The sequence below is a fragment of the Nansenia antarctica genome (genome assembly GCF_963989245.1).
Source record: "Nansenia antarctica genome assembly, chromosome: 19".
Classification (NCBI taxonomy): domain Eukaryota; kingdom Metazoa; phylum Chordata; class Actinopteri; order Argentiniformes; family Microstomatidae; genus Nansenia; species Nansenia antarctica.
In genome coordinates, this window is record NC_137692.1 from 21,254,316 (window position 1) to 21,271,815 (window position 17,500).

Below are 17,500 nucleotides of genomic sequence, written 5' to 3' on the forward strand. Positions count from 1 at the left end.
CTGTCTGTCTGTCTGTCTGTCTGTCTGTCTGTCTGTCTGTCTGTCTGTCTGTCTGTCTGTCTGTCTGTCTGTCTGTCTGTCTGTCTGTCTGTCTGTCTGTCTGTCTGTCTGTGTGTGTCTGTGTGTGTGTCTGTGTGTGTGTGTGTATGTGTCTGTGTGTGTCTCTCTGTAGCCTACAGATTTTTCTGTCTGCCGCACACTCTCTGAGTTTCTCGTCGCTATAGATTTGTCGTGTCGCGTAGTACGTGTGTATATGTGTGTGTGTGTGTGTGTGTGTGTGTGTGTGTGTACGGTGTTGTGTGTGTGTGTGTCCTTTGCCGCCTCTTTATGCGCGTTAGCATGTGTTTCCACTCTCTGCGTAGCCCGGCTTTGTCAGCATGTCAGCCGTAAAAAAAGCGACGGCATGAAAGGCTCCACCTCGAGGGCCGAACGGCACAATGGGCCTGAGAATTCACTTAATCTGGCCCAACAAAAAGCCAGGCGGCATCGCTTCCCGTCAGGTTTACATTGTGGGAGACAGATCTGTGTCAATGCTGCAGTAATGCTGTCGGCGGCGGTGGTGGTGTGGGCCGTTTATACCCACCCCCCTGACCAATGTGCTGTCTCAGGGAGAAGAGAGAGGACATGGCTGACGTTTGCCACAGAGAAATAAACCGAATTAGCCTGTAATGAGAAGCTAATGAGGGGGTATTTAGTACTGACAGTAAGTGGGGCTTCTCTGTGGAGAAATGATAGTGTTTTCCTGTGTCCCCTTTCCCTCGTGTGGTGTTAGTGTTCTCTCCACACAGGATAGGATGTTAGGATGTAGTCATAGACACACATAGACAACACGGGCGCTCCGCATAGTTGCGGGCACACACACACACACACACACACACACACTGCATATTTGATGCTAAGCAGTAAAGCTTGTTGCTGAGAGTGGCGGCTGTGTAGTTTCAAGACTAGACTAGACAAACAGTAAAAATACACCCCCCCACTCTTACCAGGTCAGCAGAACTGTTGCATGATGAGTCCCAAATGCCTCGTCTAGTCTATGTTCGATTTACACACACACACACACACACACACACACACACACACACACACACACACACACAGCACTGATACTAACCTGAAATACAGATGATGGCCTGCTAAAGACCCTGACAATGCTAGAGAAGTGAAGTGTTAAGTTCAGGTCGGCTATTCGCCTAGGGCTCACGACGAACTGAAAACACATACACGCACGCATGCACATAAACACACACACACACAGAAACGCACACACACTTAACTCGTAGGTACACACTGACTCTCTCTTTTAGAAAAACTGACACACTCCTGCGAGGCTCAACTGGACAGCTCTTGTCTGCCTGAGTGGTTGTCTGTGGTAATTTGTCTTAGGAACCCCTGTCACAGATCTGAGGCCTCTTATCAGATGGTCTCTGTGCCCTCCTAGCGCAGATATGCGGGCGGGGATGGTTTCCCCCGTGCCTATACACCGCCACAGCCGTGAAGCACGATTACACATCTTAACCAACAATGATGGCTGAAGGATCACAGAGGAAACACACACATGCACCTGGGACCAGTAGGAGGAGGGGAGAAGTTTAACCCTCTCTCGGGTTGGGGTAGATAGAGTGATACAGGGAAGTGTGTGTGTGTGTGTGTGTGTGCGTGTGTGCCTAGGTGTGTATGTGTAAGAGTGTGTCACAGTAGGGGTTGTTGTGTTTGCCATGGGGAGTCCCAGCAGGATTGCAGACCTGTGTTTGTGTTTGTGTTGTGTGCGTACGGGGAATCCTGAGGTGGAACGGTGGAACCGATACAAGAGTTTAATACTCACATTAGTGCTGCTGTCGCTGGTTCCCTCGGCCAGTCGAGGAACACTCACACTAAGTGCACACACACAGATAGTGCCATTATGATGATGTTCAACAAGACAAATACATTGGATTGTCCTACGTGCAATAGTGTAGGCTTTTTACTGGAGGGTCTGCCCGCAGCCTGAGAATAGCAAGGACTTTATGGACCCTGGTGAGTTAGTTTTAAACACTCACACACTGTGCTGGGTGGTTAGTATGTAAACTGTGCCGTGTGGTTAGTATGTAAACCGTCAAGCTAAGTGTGGAACAGTCTAAACACTTCACTGTCATAGCACCTCACAGTACCCTCTCTCTCTTTCCCTTTTTCTCTCTCTACTCTCTCCTTTCCTTTCTTCTTTCGTTATCCACCACCACACTCTAAGATACTGTACATGTATCTTATAGAGTGAGGGAGCTGTTTGGCCCTGGCAGTCTTTCATGCACCAGTCTTTCATGCACCAGTCTTTCATGCACCAGTCTTTCATGTAGCAGTCTTTATCCTTGGGGACATTCTCTCCGGACCTCTCTCTGACCTGTGTGGAAGACCTACCAACCAGCCAACCTCAGCAAACTGCAAGACAAGGAAGAGATAGGCCTGATTAGTATTTCACGCTGATGCTTCAAGAACTGTGAACACACCGGCGAGGGTAGGGCTGGGCGATATGGACAAAACATTTAATCTCTGGGGGTTTTTCACACCATGCTCAATTTTAATAGATCTTTCTTTTTCGTTGTCTCATGCAACTCGCAGGGTGCCGCATCAATATGCCGACGGACCGCTGTGCCGACAGCCCTCCCTGCATGTGAATGCTCTCCGCTTCTCTGTTACGGTACATGTGGGAAAACTAGGGTTAGGGTTAGGTGCTACGTCGACTTGGTACATGCTGGCATGTCTAACCCTAACCCTAATCCTATCCTAATCCTATCCCTAACCCTAACCCTACCCCTAACCCCAACCCTAACCGTAACCGTAGCACCCTAGCACCTAACCCTAACCCTAGTTTTCCCACATGTACCGTCTTGTCAGCTCTCGCAGAAATCCGTTAATAAACTGTCGGCATCGTGGTCCGTCGGCATCGTGGTCCGTCGGCACAGCGGGTCACTCTCCCACTCGGGTCACTCTCCCACTCGGCTGCATGTCGATGTTTGAGATGCTGGAATGAATTAGTCATGCAGCCGCTTTTAGTTGCTTCTTGGGAGTGTTACTTTGAACTATGTTACTTTGAACTACGTTACTTTGAACTACGTTACTTTGAACTACGTTACTATGAACTACGTTACTTTGAACTACGTTACTATGAACTACGTTACTATGAACTACGTTACTATGAACTACGGGAACTCAGGGAAGCGGTGGCGGTTCCCTACCGTAATCTCCCAAGTTAAAGTGAAAATCGATTTTTCATTTTTAAACATCGTCCTAAACCATAAATTCAAATTAATCAATAAAATCTATTTTTTGCCCAACTGCTCTAACTGGGGGAGTTCTTACAATGCCCTCTTACATGGCGAGTGAGCCGGTCAGAATTGGATACTCAGGAAAAATGATGGCAGCCAGGGGTTGACATTTTTATGTTCCCTGACCTGAAAGTCCCACTTTGGTGATTTGTTGGCTCGCAAACTTTGACATGACTTTCTCTATTAATCCTAGAGGTTTCTGTGAATTTGCTGTCGTAATAAACTACTGGTTGAGCACATAGCCGACTTTCAAGGTTGGTCGGTTTGTTTATACCGTGAAAAGTTGACAGTTGACAGTTACACAGATGACAGTTACACAGATGACAGTTACACAGATGACAGTTACACAGATGACAGTTACACAGATGACAGTTACACAGATGACAGTTACACAGATGACAGTTACACAGATGACAGTTACACAGATGACAGTTACACAGATGACAGTTACACAGATGACAGTTACACAGGTTACAAAGGTTGACAAAGGGGCACACTTTCCAATACGTTGCACCTATACTATACCTGTACATGCTATGTAGACAATTATTATTGGGACAAAACTGCTCTACCCCGTATGCCATGCAATTACCATATTAATATTGTCATGACCCAGGCTCATGGAGTAGGCTCAAGACAGAAAAGGGGAGACCACACGTCAGAATCAATTAAAGAACATCATATTTATTCACTTAGGAAAAATAATACTCAAAAAACAGGAATGAGGCGTGTCCATCAGTAATCAGTAGTGTTTAAGCGAGTGGATGTGTGTACGTGTGAGTGTAGGATGTTGTAAGGTGTAAAATAAGAATGCCACAACATAAACAAAAGGTTAATTACAGTCTCACCAGAGATTTTATAATACAGAGAGTCCCAGAATTGACCATACTGTTTCGGGGGGTTTTGTCACATTTGAGTAAGTATTTGGCAGTTGGGAGTCTATGGCTGCGTTCGTAAATTCACTCTGAGAGCGCCAGAGCGCACACTGGGTCAACGTCATAAAGGGACCAAGTAATTTGATTGGACGAGAGGCATTCCATAAGTGCTGATCAGATTCCAGAGCGAAATTATGAATGCAGCCTATAATATGCTCTATGGTATTACCAAGGCAACTGAAGTGCTTGCAAAGTGTTACAGATTTTCTTTTTTTTCTTCTTTTTTTTCTTTTTAGTTTTGATCGTCAGTGAGTGGTTCTCATCTTTGTTCTTTAAATGTCCGATGTGTCTTTATTTAAATGCAGGTTTTAGATGGTGGTTTCCATTGTTTTAAAAGCTGAGGGGTTTGGCCACTGTCGAGCTGATGTTTTTGTAGGTCAGAGGATGGTGGACAGACTTCCACGGCTGAGAGACAGAGAGACAGAGAGACAGAGAGAGAAAATGTGTGTTTTGTGGGTGTGTGGCAGTTTTCTTTCTCCAGTGTGTTATTAGAAGTAGTCTCGGACATGGTCGACTCCTCCCGTCCACCCTGCATCCATCCACTGTGGTGGAAAACGTCGAGTCATCATAACCCCGACCGCGGTGGCGCTCCTATCTCCACAACATGGCATTTACCGGATCAGGGTTTCTCTCGGTGCCGGGATATGGTGCATATTTGTGGCCACTTATTTCAGAATAGCTCTCTCTTTTTCTGACATGGAGAACACAATCTGAACAAAACAGCAATTTGAACTCCCAGTTTAAAACCATATCTTGGTTTGTTTATTAAGATAGACAACATATTTGTGTGACACCGTTTCATTTATCTTGTATTTCAGGAATCGTATAATGGTTGAGGGATCTTCCTGTAGCAATCTGTCTTCTTCTTCTTCAGTATGCTATGATAATGCTATTTTTTCTTTGGTGTGTGTTTTTATGATGCTACACTCCTCCCGCTAGCCATGCAATTATTTTGTTCCTTTCCCGAACTATCCCCTGGTTTTTCAGAAACGTGCAATTGACTGTTAGTGTCCATAGAGTCCACACTTGGGTGATGTCACCCCTCCTTCGGGTTGCCTGGTTACTATGCATTCCGTCATCCCCGCTGCCCCGCTGCCCCTCCCCCAATCCAATCAATCTTTGCAATCAAATGGATAATTAGTAGCCTGTCAAGCCTACAGGTGAAAGGTCAAGTTGTGGATACATGGCATGTCTTTTGTGGCTGTAAATCCCCCCCCTTCCCCCACCCCCACTTGCCCTGTTGCTACCCCCCTGTGGCTAACGTCTCTCTCATCTCTTTTGTTTGCAGGATGGAAGAGTGATGATGGGATGGATGTGAATATGGGCCAGTGGGCAGGCATGCGTGCCCCACTCCTCTGCCTGGCCCTGCTGTCGCTGCTGTTGTCCCAGCCGCCCCCGTGCTCCTGCCAGGACCCCCAGGGGTTGGCCGACGGCCCCCCCCACTTCCTCTTCACACTGCCCGTCTACCATGCCAAGGTCTATGAGAACTCGGCAGCACGTACCTACACCAACAGTAAAGTTAAAATGGGCATCCATCTGGCCCAGCGCTCGTGGGACATCCGCTACAGGATCACCTCAGGGGATGAAGAGGGCTTCTTTAAGGCCGAGGAGTACATGCTGGGGGACTTCTGTTTCCTACGGATAAGGACTAAAGGCGGGAACGCGGCCATCTTGAACCGGGAGATCCAGGATAACTACGTGTTGACGGTCAAAGCCTCCGTCAAGGGGGAGGTTTTGGAGACCTGGACTAAAGTGAACATTCAGGTCCTGGACATGAATGACCTCCGACCTCTATTTTCACCCACTACATACTCCGTCACGATAGCCGAGAGCACACCCCTCAGGACTAGCATAGCACAAGTTACAGCCACCGACGCGGACATAGGCTCCAACGGGGAGTTTTACTACTTCTTCAAAGAGAAAATGGAGCTGTTCGCTGTACACCCGACTAGCGGGGTGGTCTCCCTGAGTGGGAAGTTAAATGTCGACGAGCAGAACCGTTACGACCTGGAAATCCAAGCGGTCGACCGTGGGATGAAACTGTACGGCAATAACGGGGTGAGCAGCACGGCCAAGCTCTTTGTACACGTAGAACGTGTGAACGAGCACGTGCCGGTCATGAGTGTGGTCACCCATATCCCCTCATGGCTGGATAAAGACCCTGTATACGCGGTTGTGACGGTGGAAGACCTTGATGAAGGGTTAAACGGAGAGGTTGAGTCCGTGTCTATCGTGGCAGGAGACCCCATGGAACAGTTCACTCTAGAGCGGTCGGAGGGGGACGAGTTTGCGATCAAGGCTTCTGAGCTAGTGGATTGGGAGAATTTCCCTCACGGCTGTAACCTTACGCTTCAGGCCAAGGACAGGGGTACCCCTCAAAAGTTTTCCGCGGTTAGGGTCGTCCACCTTAGGGTCATGAAACCCCAGGCTGTGGAAGTCACGTTTGAAAAGGAGCTGTACGAAACGAGTCTCAATGAGATTTCACCCCCCGGCACGATTGTAGAGGCGGTGAAAATCAGCCCCGAACCAGATGACGCAGAGTACATCCTGGCCCCCTCCGCAGACTCCGCCCACTTCAGGATGAACACCCTGACCGGCGTCATCTCAACCGCCCGCTGGTTCACAGAGGTCACTCAGGCGGTGTTTGACCTGGAGGTGGTGGAAGTTGACAGTGAAATGAGGGTCAAAGTGCGGGTCACCATCGAGGATGCTAACGATAACACCCCGACGTTTGCCCTGTCATCGTATGAGATCTTCGTCAACGAAAGTGTTCCGGTGGGAACGAACGTGCTGACAGTGTCTGCAGTGGACGAGGATAACGGGGAGAATGGGTATATAACCTATAGCATAGCTAGCCTCCAGCCCCTACCCTTAAAAATAAACCAGTTCTCTGGTGTCATTAGCACTACACAGGAGCTGGACTTTGAATCCTCATCTGAAAGCTATGTGTTTGTGGTCAGGGCCTCTGACTGGGGCGCCCCCTACAGGCGAGAGAGTGAAGTCAATGTGACTATCCATTTGGTGAATGTGAATGACAACCAGCCGTTATTTGAAAAGGTGGCGTGCCAGGGTGTAGTCTCTCGTGAGTTCCCTGTTGATGACGTGATCACCACCATGTCTGCCATTGACATAGACGAGCTCGAGCTGGTAAAGTACAAGATCCTCTCAGGGAACGAGAGGGGTTTCTTTGAGCTGAACCCTGATTCAGGGGTCCTGACATTACGGAGGTCCCTTGTCACTGCCAGTCCAAAAAATGGGATGTTCAGTTTGAAAATAACAGCCACAGACGGAGAGAACTTCTCAGACCCTATGTTTGTTAACATCTCGATAGTGCATGGGAAATCTCCTCCCAAGAGCTTTAATTGTAGAGAGACTAGAGTCGCCCAAAAGTTAGCAGAGAAGTTACTGAAAAAATCCAAAGCTAGCAGCAAGCCCAAAATTGAGGAGGGATTTATTGACCTTTTCTCTGTCAACAGACAGACCCCCCAGTTTGACAAAGCTTTCCCCACGGACATTGCGGTGCGCGAGGACGGGAAAGTTGGATCTAGTGTATTCAAGGTCAACGCTTATGACGGGGACACAGGTTTCAACGGTCGGATAGTATACGCTATCTCAGACGGCAACACAGACAGCTGTTTCATCATAGACATGGAGAGTGGGCTGATCACAGTCTTCCTCCCCATGGACAGAGAGAAGAGAGACAGATATCTTCTCAACATCACTATCTACGATCTTGGCCTGCCACAGAGAACTGCCTGGCGTCTACTCACTGTCTATGTAGAAGACGCCAACGACAATGCACCCCAGTTCTTACAGGAGGGAGGCTATAGAACAGTCATCCCTGAAAACACAGCTGTCGGCACTGATGTTATCCAGGTGGAGGCGACAGACAAAGACCTAGGACCCAACGGAGAGATTGTCTACTCTGTGCTGACCAGCACTGCCCAGTTTGGGATCAACAGCACCAACGGGATTGTGTACGTCGCTGGCCAGCTGGACCGGGAGTTCGTTTCCACTTTCAACCTGAAGATCGAAGCGCGGGACCGGGCGGAAAAGGGGAACCAGAAGTTCTGCGTCACCACTCTGAAGATCTCTCTGGAGGATGTCAACGACTGCCCGCCCGCGTTCATACCCAGTGTGTACAATCCCAGGGCCCTAGAGGACCTCCCTGTGGGGACCGTGGTGGCCTGGCTGGACACCCAAGACCCGGATCTGGGTCTGGGGGGCCAGGTCCGATACTCCCTGGCCAACGACTACAACGGGAAGTTTGAAGTAGACAAGGCCAGCGGGGCCATCCGACTGACTAAAGAGCTGGACTACGAGACGCAGCAGTTCTACAACCTCACAGTGAGGGCGAAGGATAAAGGAAGGCCCGTCTCTTTGTCGTCGGTCACCTTCGTGGAGCTGGAGGTGGTGGATGTTAACGAGAACCTCTACGCTCCGTACTTCTCACACTTCACCCTGACCGGGTCGGTGAAGGAGAGCGCCAGGATCGGAACCACCGTCCTCCAGGTCACGGCCCAGGATGATGACGACGGCCGAGACGGAGAAATCCAATACTCTATCCGAGACGGTAGCGGCTTGGGGCGATTCACCATCGACGAAGAGACTGGTAGGTGCTGATTGGACATAACACAATTGTCGTTGTTATTAAGTTATCCTATCACCTTCTGCCGTAACTATTCCAATGTCGAAATATTGTATTAACATACTGTTTTTATAGTCCATTGTAATTACAGTGTTATTACCCAGGGTATAGGGGCTAACCTAACTGCATATAATATCGTTTAGATTAGTCTCGGTTCATTCCGATTTATAGGCAGTTACAATTGGACAAAAAACAGATTACATGCCTGCATTGTGTAGATTGTTAGATTAAAGTTGTGGTGTAGTAGATCCATCCTCTTAAGATGACTAACGCTGCGTGAGCTCTGTGTTGTTTATGGTGGTGTGGACCTTATAAGTCCTGCTTCGGCGGCTATGGGAGGTACATGCCTCTAGGCGGGCCTGTCCAGCGGCTGACACATAATCTAATTGTGGAGCGGCTGCTGTGTTTGGGTTCTGGGGGGAGTTCTTAAGAAGGTTTAGAGCTATGATTTATACGCTTAGCACCAGTCTGGGAGAAGGCCGGGAGTTGCCATATAGAATTACCCACACTGCCTCTCTTTGTTTACGTTTAGTGCAGTTGTCGTGTCATTTCTGCCTGACCCAGCCAGACATTCGGCTTCTGCCTCCACTCGTCTGAGCCTGAGACACCCCCTCCCCTACTCCTTGTCTCCCCCACCCCTCCCCTCCTCCTTGTCCACTCCCTCCCCTCCCCTCCTCCTTGTCCACTCCACCCCTCCCCTCCTCCTTGTCCACCCCTCCCCTCCTCTCCTCCTTGTCTCCCCCACCCCTCCCCTCCTCCTTGTCCACTCCACCCCTCCCCTCCTCCTTGTCCACTCCTCCCCTCCCCTCCTCCTTGTCCACGCCACCCCTCCCCTACTCCTTGTCCACCCCTCCCCTCCCCTCCCCTCCTCCTTGTCCACCCCTCCCCTCCTCTCCTCCTTGTCTCCCCCACCCCTCCCCTCCTCCTTGTCCACTCCACCCCTCCCCTCCTCCTTGTCCACCCCTCCCCTCCTCTCCTCCTTGTCTCCCCCACCCCTCCCCTCCTCCTTGTCCACTCCACCCCTCCCCTCCTCCTTGTCCACTCCTCCCCTCCCCTCCTCCTTGTCCACGCCACCCCTCCCCTACTCCTTGTCCACCCCTCCCCTCCCCTCCCCTCCTCCTTGTCCACCCCTCCCCTCCTCCTTGTCCACCCCCACCCCTCCCCTCCTCCTTGTCCACTCCACCCCTCCCCTCCTCCTTGTCCACCCCTCCCCTCCCCTCCTCCTTGTCTCCCCCACCCCTCCCCTATTCCTTGTCCACCCCCCCCTCCCCTACTCCTTGTCCACTCCACCCCTCCCCTCCTCCTTGTCCCCCCTCCCCACCCCTCCTCCTTGTCCACCCCTCCCCTCCCCTCCTCCTTGTCCACTCCACCCCTCCCCTCCTCCTTGTCCACTCCACCCCTCCCCTACTCCTTGTCCACTCCACCCCTCCCCTCCTCCTTGTCCACCCCTCCCCTCCCCTCCTCCTTGTCCTCCCCTCCCCTCCCCTCCTCCTTGTCCACTCCACCCCTCCCCTCCTCCTTGTCCACTCCACCCCTCCCCTACTCCTTGTCCACTCCACCCCTCCCCTCCTCCTTGTCCTCCCCTCCCCTCCCCTCCTCCTTGTCCTCCCCTCCCCTCCCCTCCTCCTTGTCCACTCCACCCCTCCCCTACTCCTTGTCCACTCCACCCCTCCCCTCCTCCTTGTCCACTCCTCCCCTCCCCTACTCCTTGTCCACCCCACCCCTCCCCTACTCCTTGTCCACTCCACCCCTCCCCTCCTCCTTGTCTCCCCCACCCCTCCTCTACTCCTTGTCCACCCTTCCCCTCCCCTCCTCCTTGTCCCCCACCCCCCTCCCCTCCTCCTTGTCCACTCCACCCCTCCCCTACTCCTTGTCTCCCCCACCCCTCCTCCATGTCCACCCCACCCCTCCCCTCCTCCTTGTCCACTCCACCCCTCCCCTACTCCTTGTCCACTCCACCCCCCTCCCCTACTCCTTGTCCACCCCTCCCCTCCCCTCCTCCTTGTCCACTCCACCCCCCTCCCCTACTCCTTGTCCACCCCCACCCCTCCCCTCCTCCTTGTCCACTCCACCCCTCCCCTCCTCCTTGTCCACCCCTCCCCCCCCTCCTCCTTGTCCACCCCTCCCCCCCCTCCTCCTTGTCCACCCCTCCCCTCCTCCTTGTCCACTCCACCCCTCCCCTCCTCCTTGTCCACCCCTCCCCTCCCCTCCTCCTTGTCCACTCCACCCCTCCCCTACTCCTTGTCCACCCCTCCCCTCCCCTCCTCCTTGTCCACTCCACCCCTCCCCTACTCCTTGTCCACCCCTCCCCTCCCCTCCTCCTTGTCCACTCCACCCCTCCCCTACTCCTTGTCCACCCCTCCCCTCCCCTCCTCCTTGTCCACCCCTCCCCTATTCCTTGTCCACCCCCACCCCTCCCCTCCCCTACTCCTTGCCCACTCCACCCCTCCCCTCCCCTACTCCTTGTCTACCCCTCCCCTCCCCTCCTCCTTGTCCACCCCTCCCCTCCCCTCCTCCTTGTCCACCCCACCCCTCCCCTACTCCTTGTCCACTCCTCCCCTCCCCTCCTCCTTGTCCACTCCACCCCTCCCCTCCTCCTTGTCCACTCCACCCCTCCCCTCCTCCTTGTCCACCCCTCCCCTCCCCTCCTCCTTGTCCACCCCACCCCTCCCCTCCTCCTTGTCCACTCCTCCCCTCCCCTCCTCCTTGTCCACTCCACCCCTCCCCTCCTCCTTGTCCACTCCACCCCTCCCCTCCTCCTTGTCCACCCCCACCCCTCCCCTCCTCCTTGTCCACTCCTCCCCTCCCCTCCTCCTTGTCCACTCCACCCCTCCCCTCCTCCTTGTCCACCCCCACCCCTCCCCTCCTCCTTGTCCACCCCCACCCCCCCCCTCCTCCTTGTCCACTCCACCCCTCCCCTCCTCCTTGTCCACTCCTCCCCTCCCCTCCTCCTTGTCCACTCCACCCCTCCCCTCCTCCTTGTCCACTCCTCCCCTCCCCTCCTCCTTGTCCACTCCTCCCCTCCCCTCCTCCTTGTCCACCCCTCCCCTCCTCCTTGTCCACTCCACCCCTCCCCTCCTCCTTGTCCACCCCCACCCCACCCCTCCTCCTTGTCCACCCCCACCCCTCCCCTCATCCTTGTCCACCCCTCCCCTCCCCTCCTCCTTGTCCACTCCACCCCTCCCCTCCTCCTTGTCCACCCCTCCCCTCCTCCTTGTCCACCCCCCCCTCCCCTCCTCCTTGTCCACTCCACCCCTCCCCTCCTCCTTGTCCACTCCACCCCTCCCCTACTCCTTGTCCACTCCACCCCACCCCTCCTCCTTGTCCACCCCCTCCCCCCCCCTCCTCCTTGTCCACTCCACCCCTCCCCTCCTCCTTGTCCACTCCTCCCCTCCCCTCCTCCTTGTCCACCTCCACCCCTCCCCTCCTCCTTGTCCACTCCACCCCTCCCCTCCTCATTGTCCACTCCACCCCTCCCCTCCTCCTTGTCCAACCCACCCCTCCCCTCCTCCTTGTCTCCCCCTCCCTCCCTCCTTGTCCACTACACCCCTCCCCTCCTCCTTGTCCACTCCACCCCTCCCCTCCTCCTTGTCCTCCCCTCCCCTCCCCTCCTCCTTGTCCTCCCCACCCCTCCCCTCCTCCTTGTCCACCCCTCCCCTCCCCTCCCCTCCTCCTTGTCCACTCCACCCCTCCCCTCCTCCTTGTCCACTCCACCCCTCCCCTACTCCTTGTCCACCCCTCCCCTCCCCTCCTCCTTGTCCACCCCTCCCCTCCCCTCCTCCTTGCCCACCCCTCCCCTCCCCTATTCCTTGTCCACCCCTCCCCTCCCCTATTCCTTGTCCACCCCTCCCCTCCCCTCCTCCTTGTCCACCCCTCCCCTCCTCCTTGTCCACTCCACCCCTCCCCTCCTCCTTGTCCACCCCTCCCCTCCCCTCCTCCTTGTCCACTCCACCCCTCCCCTCCTCCTTGTCCACCCCTCCCCTCCCCTACTCCTTGTCCACTCCTCCCCTCCCCTACTCCTCGTCTCCTGCTCTGGCTGGATTACTGGGAAGGTTTTGACAGTGCCTCCGTGACATTCTGCTCTCTGAGTGATTCTCCGATTTTTTCGGATTCTATTCATTTAGATTAGCTATTCCGTGAGGTCCTGTCCACGAGGCCCGACCAGTTCATTTCCTCTCAGAGAGAGAGGGAGAGGTGAAGCCAGAGTGTTGAGAGGGAGGGGGGAGGAGGATTATGGTTGTTATGACCTTGGCTCACTGTGTGTGATCTACCTTGTGTCATCTCCCCCACAAAAAACATAAATCCTCAATTAATTATGCTGATGCTTAGAGTTTGTGCTCAAAAGTGGGGCGCTTGGAGTAGAGGGGAAGGTCGGAAGGGTGGCTCTTAAACAGCATCACCTCCATGTCTGACAGGACAGTAAATTATGTTGACTGTTTCAAATTGCCTTCAGATCGCAAAGCCCTGCTATCAGTTGGGGTTATTCCTCATCCCACTCTGGAATCATGTTCCAGAATAAGAATGAACTCCCTTTGTTTCTTATAGGCAAGGCAAGGCAAGTTCATTTGTATAGCACGTTTCATACAACAGGGGCAATTCAAAGTGCTTTACATACATTATTTAAAAATACAGCAAGAGGAGCATAGTAAGAACATTTAAATGACAATGAATAAAAGCAAATATAAGAAGTAAATAGATAAAACATTTAAAAAGACAATAGTTAATGGAAAAAAGACATTGATAGAAGTGTTTGTGTTTAATCATAACTGGTGCAAAACATGAAGGTTTTTAAGCTTGGATTTAAATATTTTAAGGGTTTGGGCCTGTTTGATTTCTTCAGGGAGTTTGTTCCAGGAGCATGCAGCAGCGTGACTGAAAGCTGCTGCACCGTGTTTTGTTTTTACTCTTGGAATTATTAGCTGATTAGTCTCAGCTGACCTTAGGGACCTTGCGGGAATATAGGGTGGGAGGAGATCTGACATGTATTTTGGTCCAAGACCATTTTGACCGTTATACAATTATACAATTTGGCAAGTGAGAAAGTGAGGGAAACCAAAAGTAGCCTAGTCCTTGAGCCTCAGCAGGAATCTGTAGCCAAGGTTTTGTTGTCTTTTGGAGACATTTTTAGGGAGGAGTAGCCTAGCAGTCTAGCCCCCTTCTTTCTTCTCCTTGGGGATATGCTAATAAACATCCATCCATTAAACGACTGCAGTCCCATAACTACTACTGTTTCTGCCTCTAGCAAAATGTTAGTCTTAAGATTATGATAATAAATGCCACAGCGTGCAGCTGTCAGCTCTTGTTTTGCAGTTTGGTCGGCCGAATCACACTCTGAAGGGAATGGCCCAAGACTTTAAGATTGATTCTCAGAGGTCATGTTTCAAACGAGCCGTAGAACATTTTTACAGGGTGCAGAGAGAGAGAGGAAATTTAACTGCATTGCTTCACTCAACCGCGCACGAGGGGTCCAGAAACTCAACCTCTTGCCCTAAACCACGCCAATCGTTCATCGGCTCAGAAAACTAGCTCTGTGCTGTCAACTAAATAATCAAAGCTGCACAGTGCTAGCAATAGCAATAACAATATGTCACCTCTGCACATACTGTTATATTGCATAGTTACCTATCACTACCATTCTTGTTCTATTTATGTTGTATATCACTATTTGCACTTTTGGTTGGATGCTAAACTTCATTTCGTTGTATATTACTTTTGTACTCTGTGATGACAATAACGTTGAATCTAATGTTATCTAGTATTTTAATTGACTATCAAATACATATTCTAATTGCAGTTTCAAAATGCTAACATGATGTTACAATATAGATCTTTATCATTTCTGAGCTAGAAAAGCCATATTGTTAATGGGACACATAGCTAGAAGAGGCTACAGGTTGCAGTCAAAGCTCAATTTCAGAGTTGTAATAAATAAATAATAAAATCATTAAATTAAAAAATAAAAACAAAGAAGTGTAGTAAACAGTAAAGCCTTGGCCACACAGCCGACCTGTACCTCAAGATGGGGCTGACCTAATGCTCTGTGGTAGCTTGTTCAAGGTGGAAAACAACATTTGTACCTCTTGGACCGGAGGATGCTGTGCTATGCTCATTACAGTTTGAAGAGAACACCAATTGCCAAATCCATAGCAGCTGTTGTGGTTGCGTGTGAAGTTGGGATGCAATAGATAAGCCCGTAGCTAAGCCAGCATCACCGTTATTCAGCTGTTAGATCTCATTTTGTACTTAGTACGTCTACATCTGGTTCGTCTCTCACTTCAAGGGTCAGGGGTCAGCGTCAGAGTTCATAGAAGGGTTAGGCACAGCCTTCCATCACCCAGAGAAGCGGTTATCATCCTCTAGGGTTGGACAGCTTCCAATCTTTTATACCATTACCGTTAACACTGTAGGAGTCTGAGCAAACAAAGGATACGGAGACTTCGTTTGCAGTGAAAAAAACACAGAGTGACTGTGTTCGAAATGGCATACTAGCATACTGCATACTACATACTTAATGAGTATATACTTTATACTGCCTACTAAATTCATAATAAGTTTGCCAACACCAGCCGACATCTCAGTATCCCAGAATGCCGTTTGCACCGTCCGGCAGTGGGGATTTTAAACTTTTTTTTTTTTTTTAGACCTCCATGGGCTAAAAGCTGTTGTAATTTTGGCTCTACGAGTGTTAACATGTCATTTTATGAAGTTTTAATATGTTTTCAGGCGAGAAAGTAACCTTATGTTATCCAGCTAAACTGACTGTATGACTGACTGCTACTCAAACTTATACTGTACACTCAGTGTTTCACACAAATACACACAGACACTTCGTGAGCTTAGAATTATAAGGTTCTATCTAATAATTAATTTTATAATTTTAATTTAATAATTTTGCCATTTAGCAGACGCTTTTATCCAAAGCGACTTACAATTACGAATTACAGGGACATTCCCCCTGGAGTAACTGAGGGCTAAGTGCCTTACCCAAGGGCACACTAGTAGTGGTGTGGCTTCAGGCGGGATTTGAACTCACAACCTTCCGATCACAAGTCCAACTCACTATCCACTAGACCACCACTACTCCGTTTAGGGCAGTTCAGAGATATTGAGCGTCAACGTTTTTACATTCCATTATGTTTTGTGAGATGGACCCTTTATATCTTATTAATTACTAGCTAAAAAATGTCAACATTTTAAAAATAAACACCACACAGGCTATTACACAGATTATGTAAAAAACTAAATTTTGACCCAAAATGGAGATAGAACCGTATAATTCTAACGTCACGACTTACACACTCAAGCCACCCTGTCACCCCTTCACCCTGCCTGCTTGCCCCTGGTTGCTGACCAGGAGCAGAGCAGAGGGGCGGATTTATCGCTCTTGTTAGCTGAGCGTTGGCAACTTGGCATCACCCATAAATCAGCCCAGGGCTGCGGTGAAACTCCACAAACACAATTACAGCTTAAAGAGCATTACTCTGGCCCATACGTTTTCTCTGTCCATCTCCCCCCCCCCCCCCCGCCCTCTCTCACACACACACACACACACACACACACACACACACATGCTAGAGGCGATCCACTTGCAGTAGATAGCTCCAGCGAACCATAAATGTACAGTATGTCTCTCTCAGTGTTGTACACTATGTGTGATTTAAATCTGGTTGTGTGTGTGTGTGTGTGTGTGTGTGTGTGTGTGTGTGAAGTCTGGTTTAGAGCAGAGCCAGAGCGATGCTTTGTGTAGGCTAAACCAGTGTTGTTATGTTTTTGTGCCTGAATTAATTATTCAAGACTCCAAATGTGTCCTGCTTTTTCCTGCGGTAGTCTTGGAGCAGGAGTCAGGTGTCCTACAGTATGTGAAAGTAAAGTAACACACACACACACACACACACACACACACACACACTCTTTTTAGAAGGCCATTCCGTACTATTCCGTGCTGGGCTTGCCCTTTCTCCCTCATTCCCCCCTCTCTTAAGAGGAAGCTCTTGACTTAGGGCTTAAGATGCTTATTCAAAATGTCACTTATCCTCGGGAACCCCTGTTTTTGGAGGAGAGAGAAAAATAAAAGAGAAGGAAAGATACAGTACACACACACACACACACACACACACACACACACACACACACACACACACACACACACACACACACACACACACACACACACACACTCGCTCACACACACACACACACACACACACACACACACACACACAATTTGAGATGGTTTGGTCCTGACATTTCAAACATGCTAACTTAGGTCTATTGACTTGCATTGTGTTTTGGTTAAATGTTAAGAATTAGCTATTACGGTAGTTACAGTGCCCAGATAAACAGAACCGTTTAGCGTTGTTTGTCGTTGTCCATAGACTCATTTCAAGGTAAGGAACCAAATATGTGATTTTGTAATGTGGGTGAACTATCCCTTGTATTTGTATGTAAATGTATTTGCCTGTTCAGACCTCTGTCCGCTGCTGTGTGCTTGTATGTGTGCAGCTTGTGTACAGTAATTACTCATGTTAATCAGGCAAGCGTTATTTATAGACAGCTCATTTATGTCGGAGCCCTAACCCATAAGGACCAATCCACTGCTGTGTTTCATGTGAGCA

At 50.6% G+C, this 17,500-nt stretch overlaps 1 protein-coding gene across 1 annotated transcript in view; it reads left to right on the top strand.

The window, feature by feature from the left end:
- Positions 1-5,545: 5,545 nt before the first annotated feature.
- fat3a (FAT atypical cadherin 3a) overlaps positions 5,546-17,500 on the top strand; it is a gene marked incomplete at both ends in the record, with an annotated part of 123,826 nt that continues 111,871 nt past the window's right edge. The window contains one exon of the mRNA XM_080549040.1: positions 5,546-8,849. Coding sequence (XP_080405166.1) covers positions 5,546-8,849 — 3,304 coding nt within the window. The remainder of the gene's footprint in view (positions 8,850-17,500) is intronic.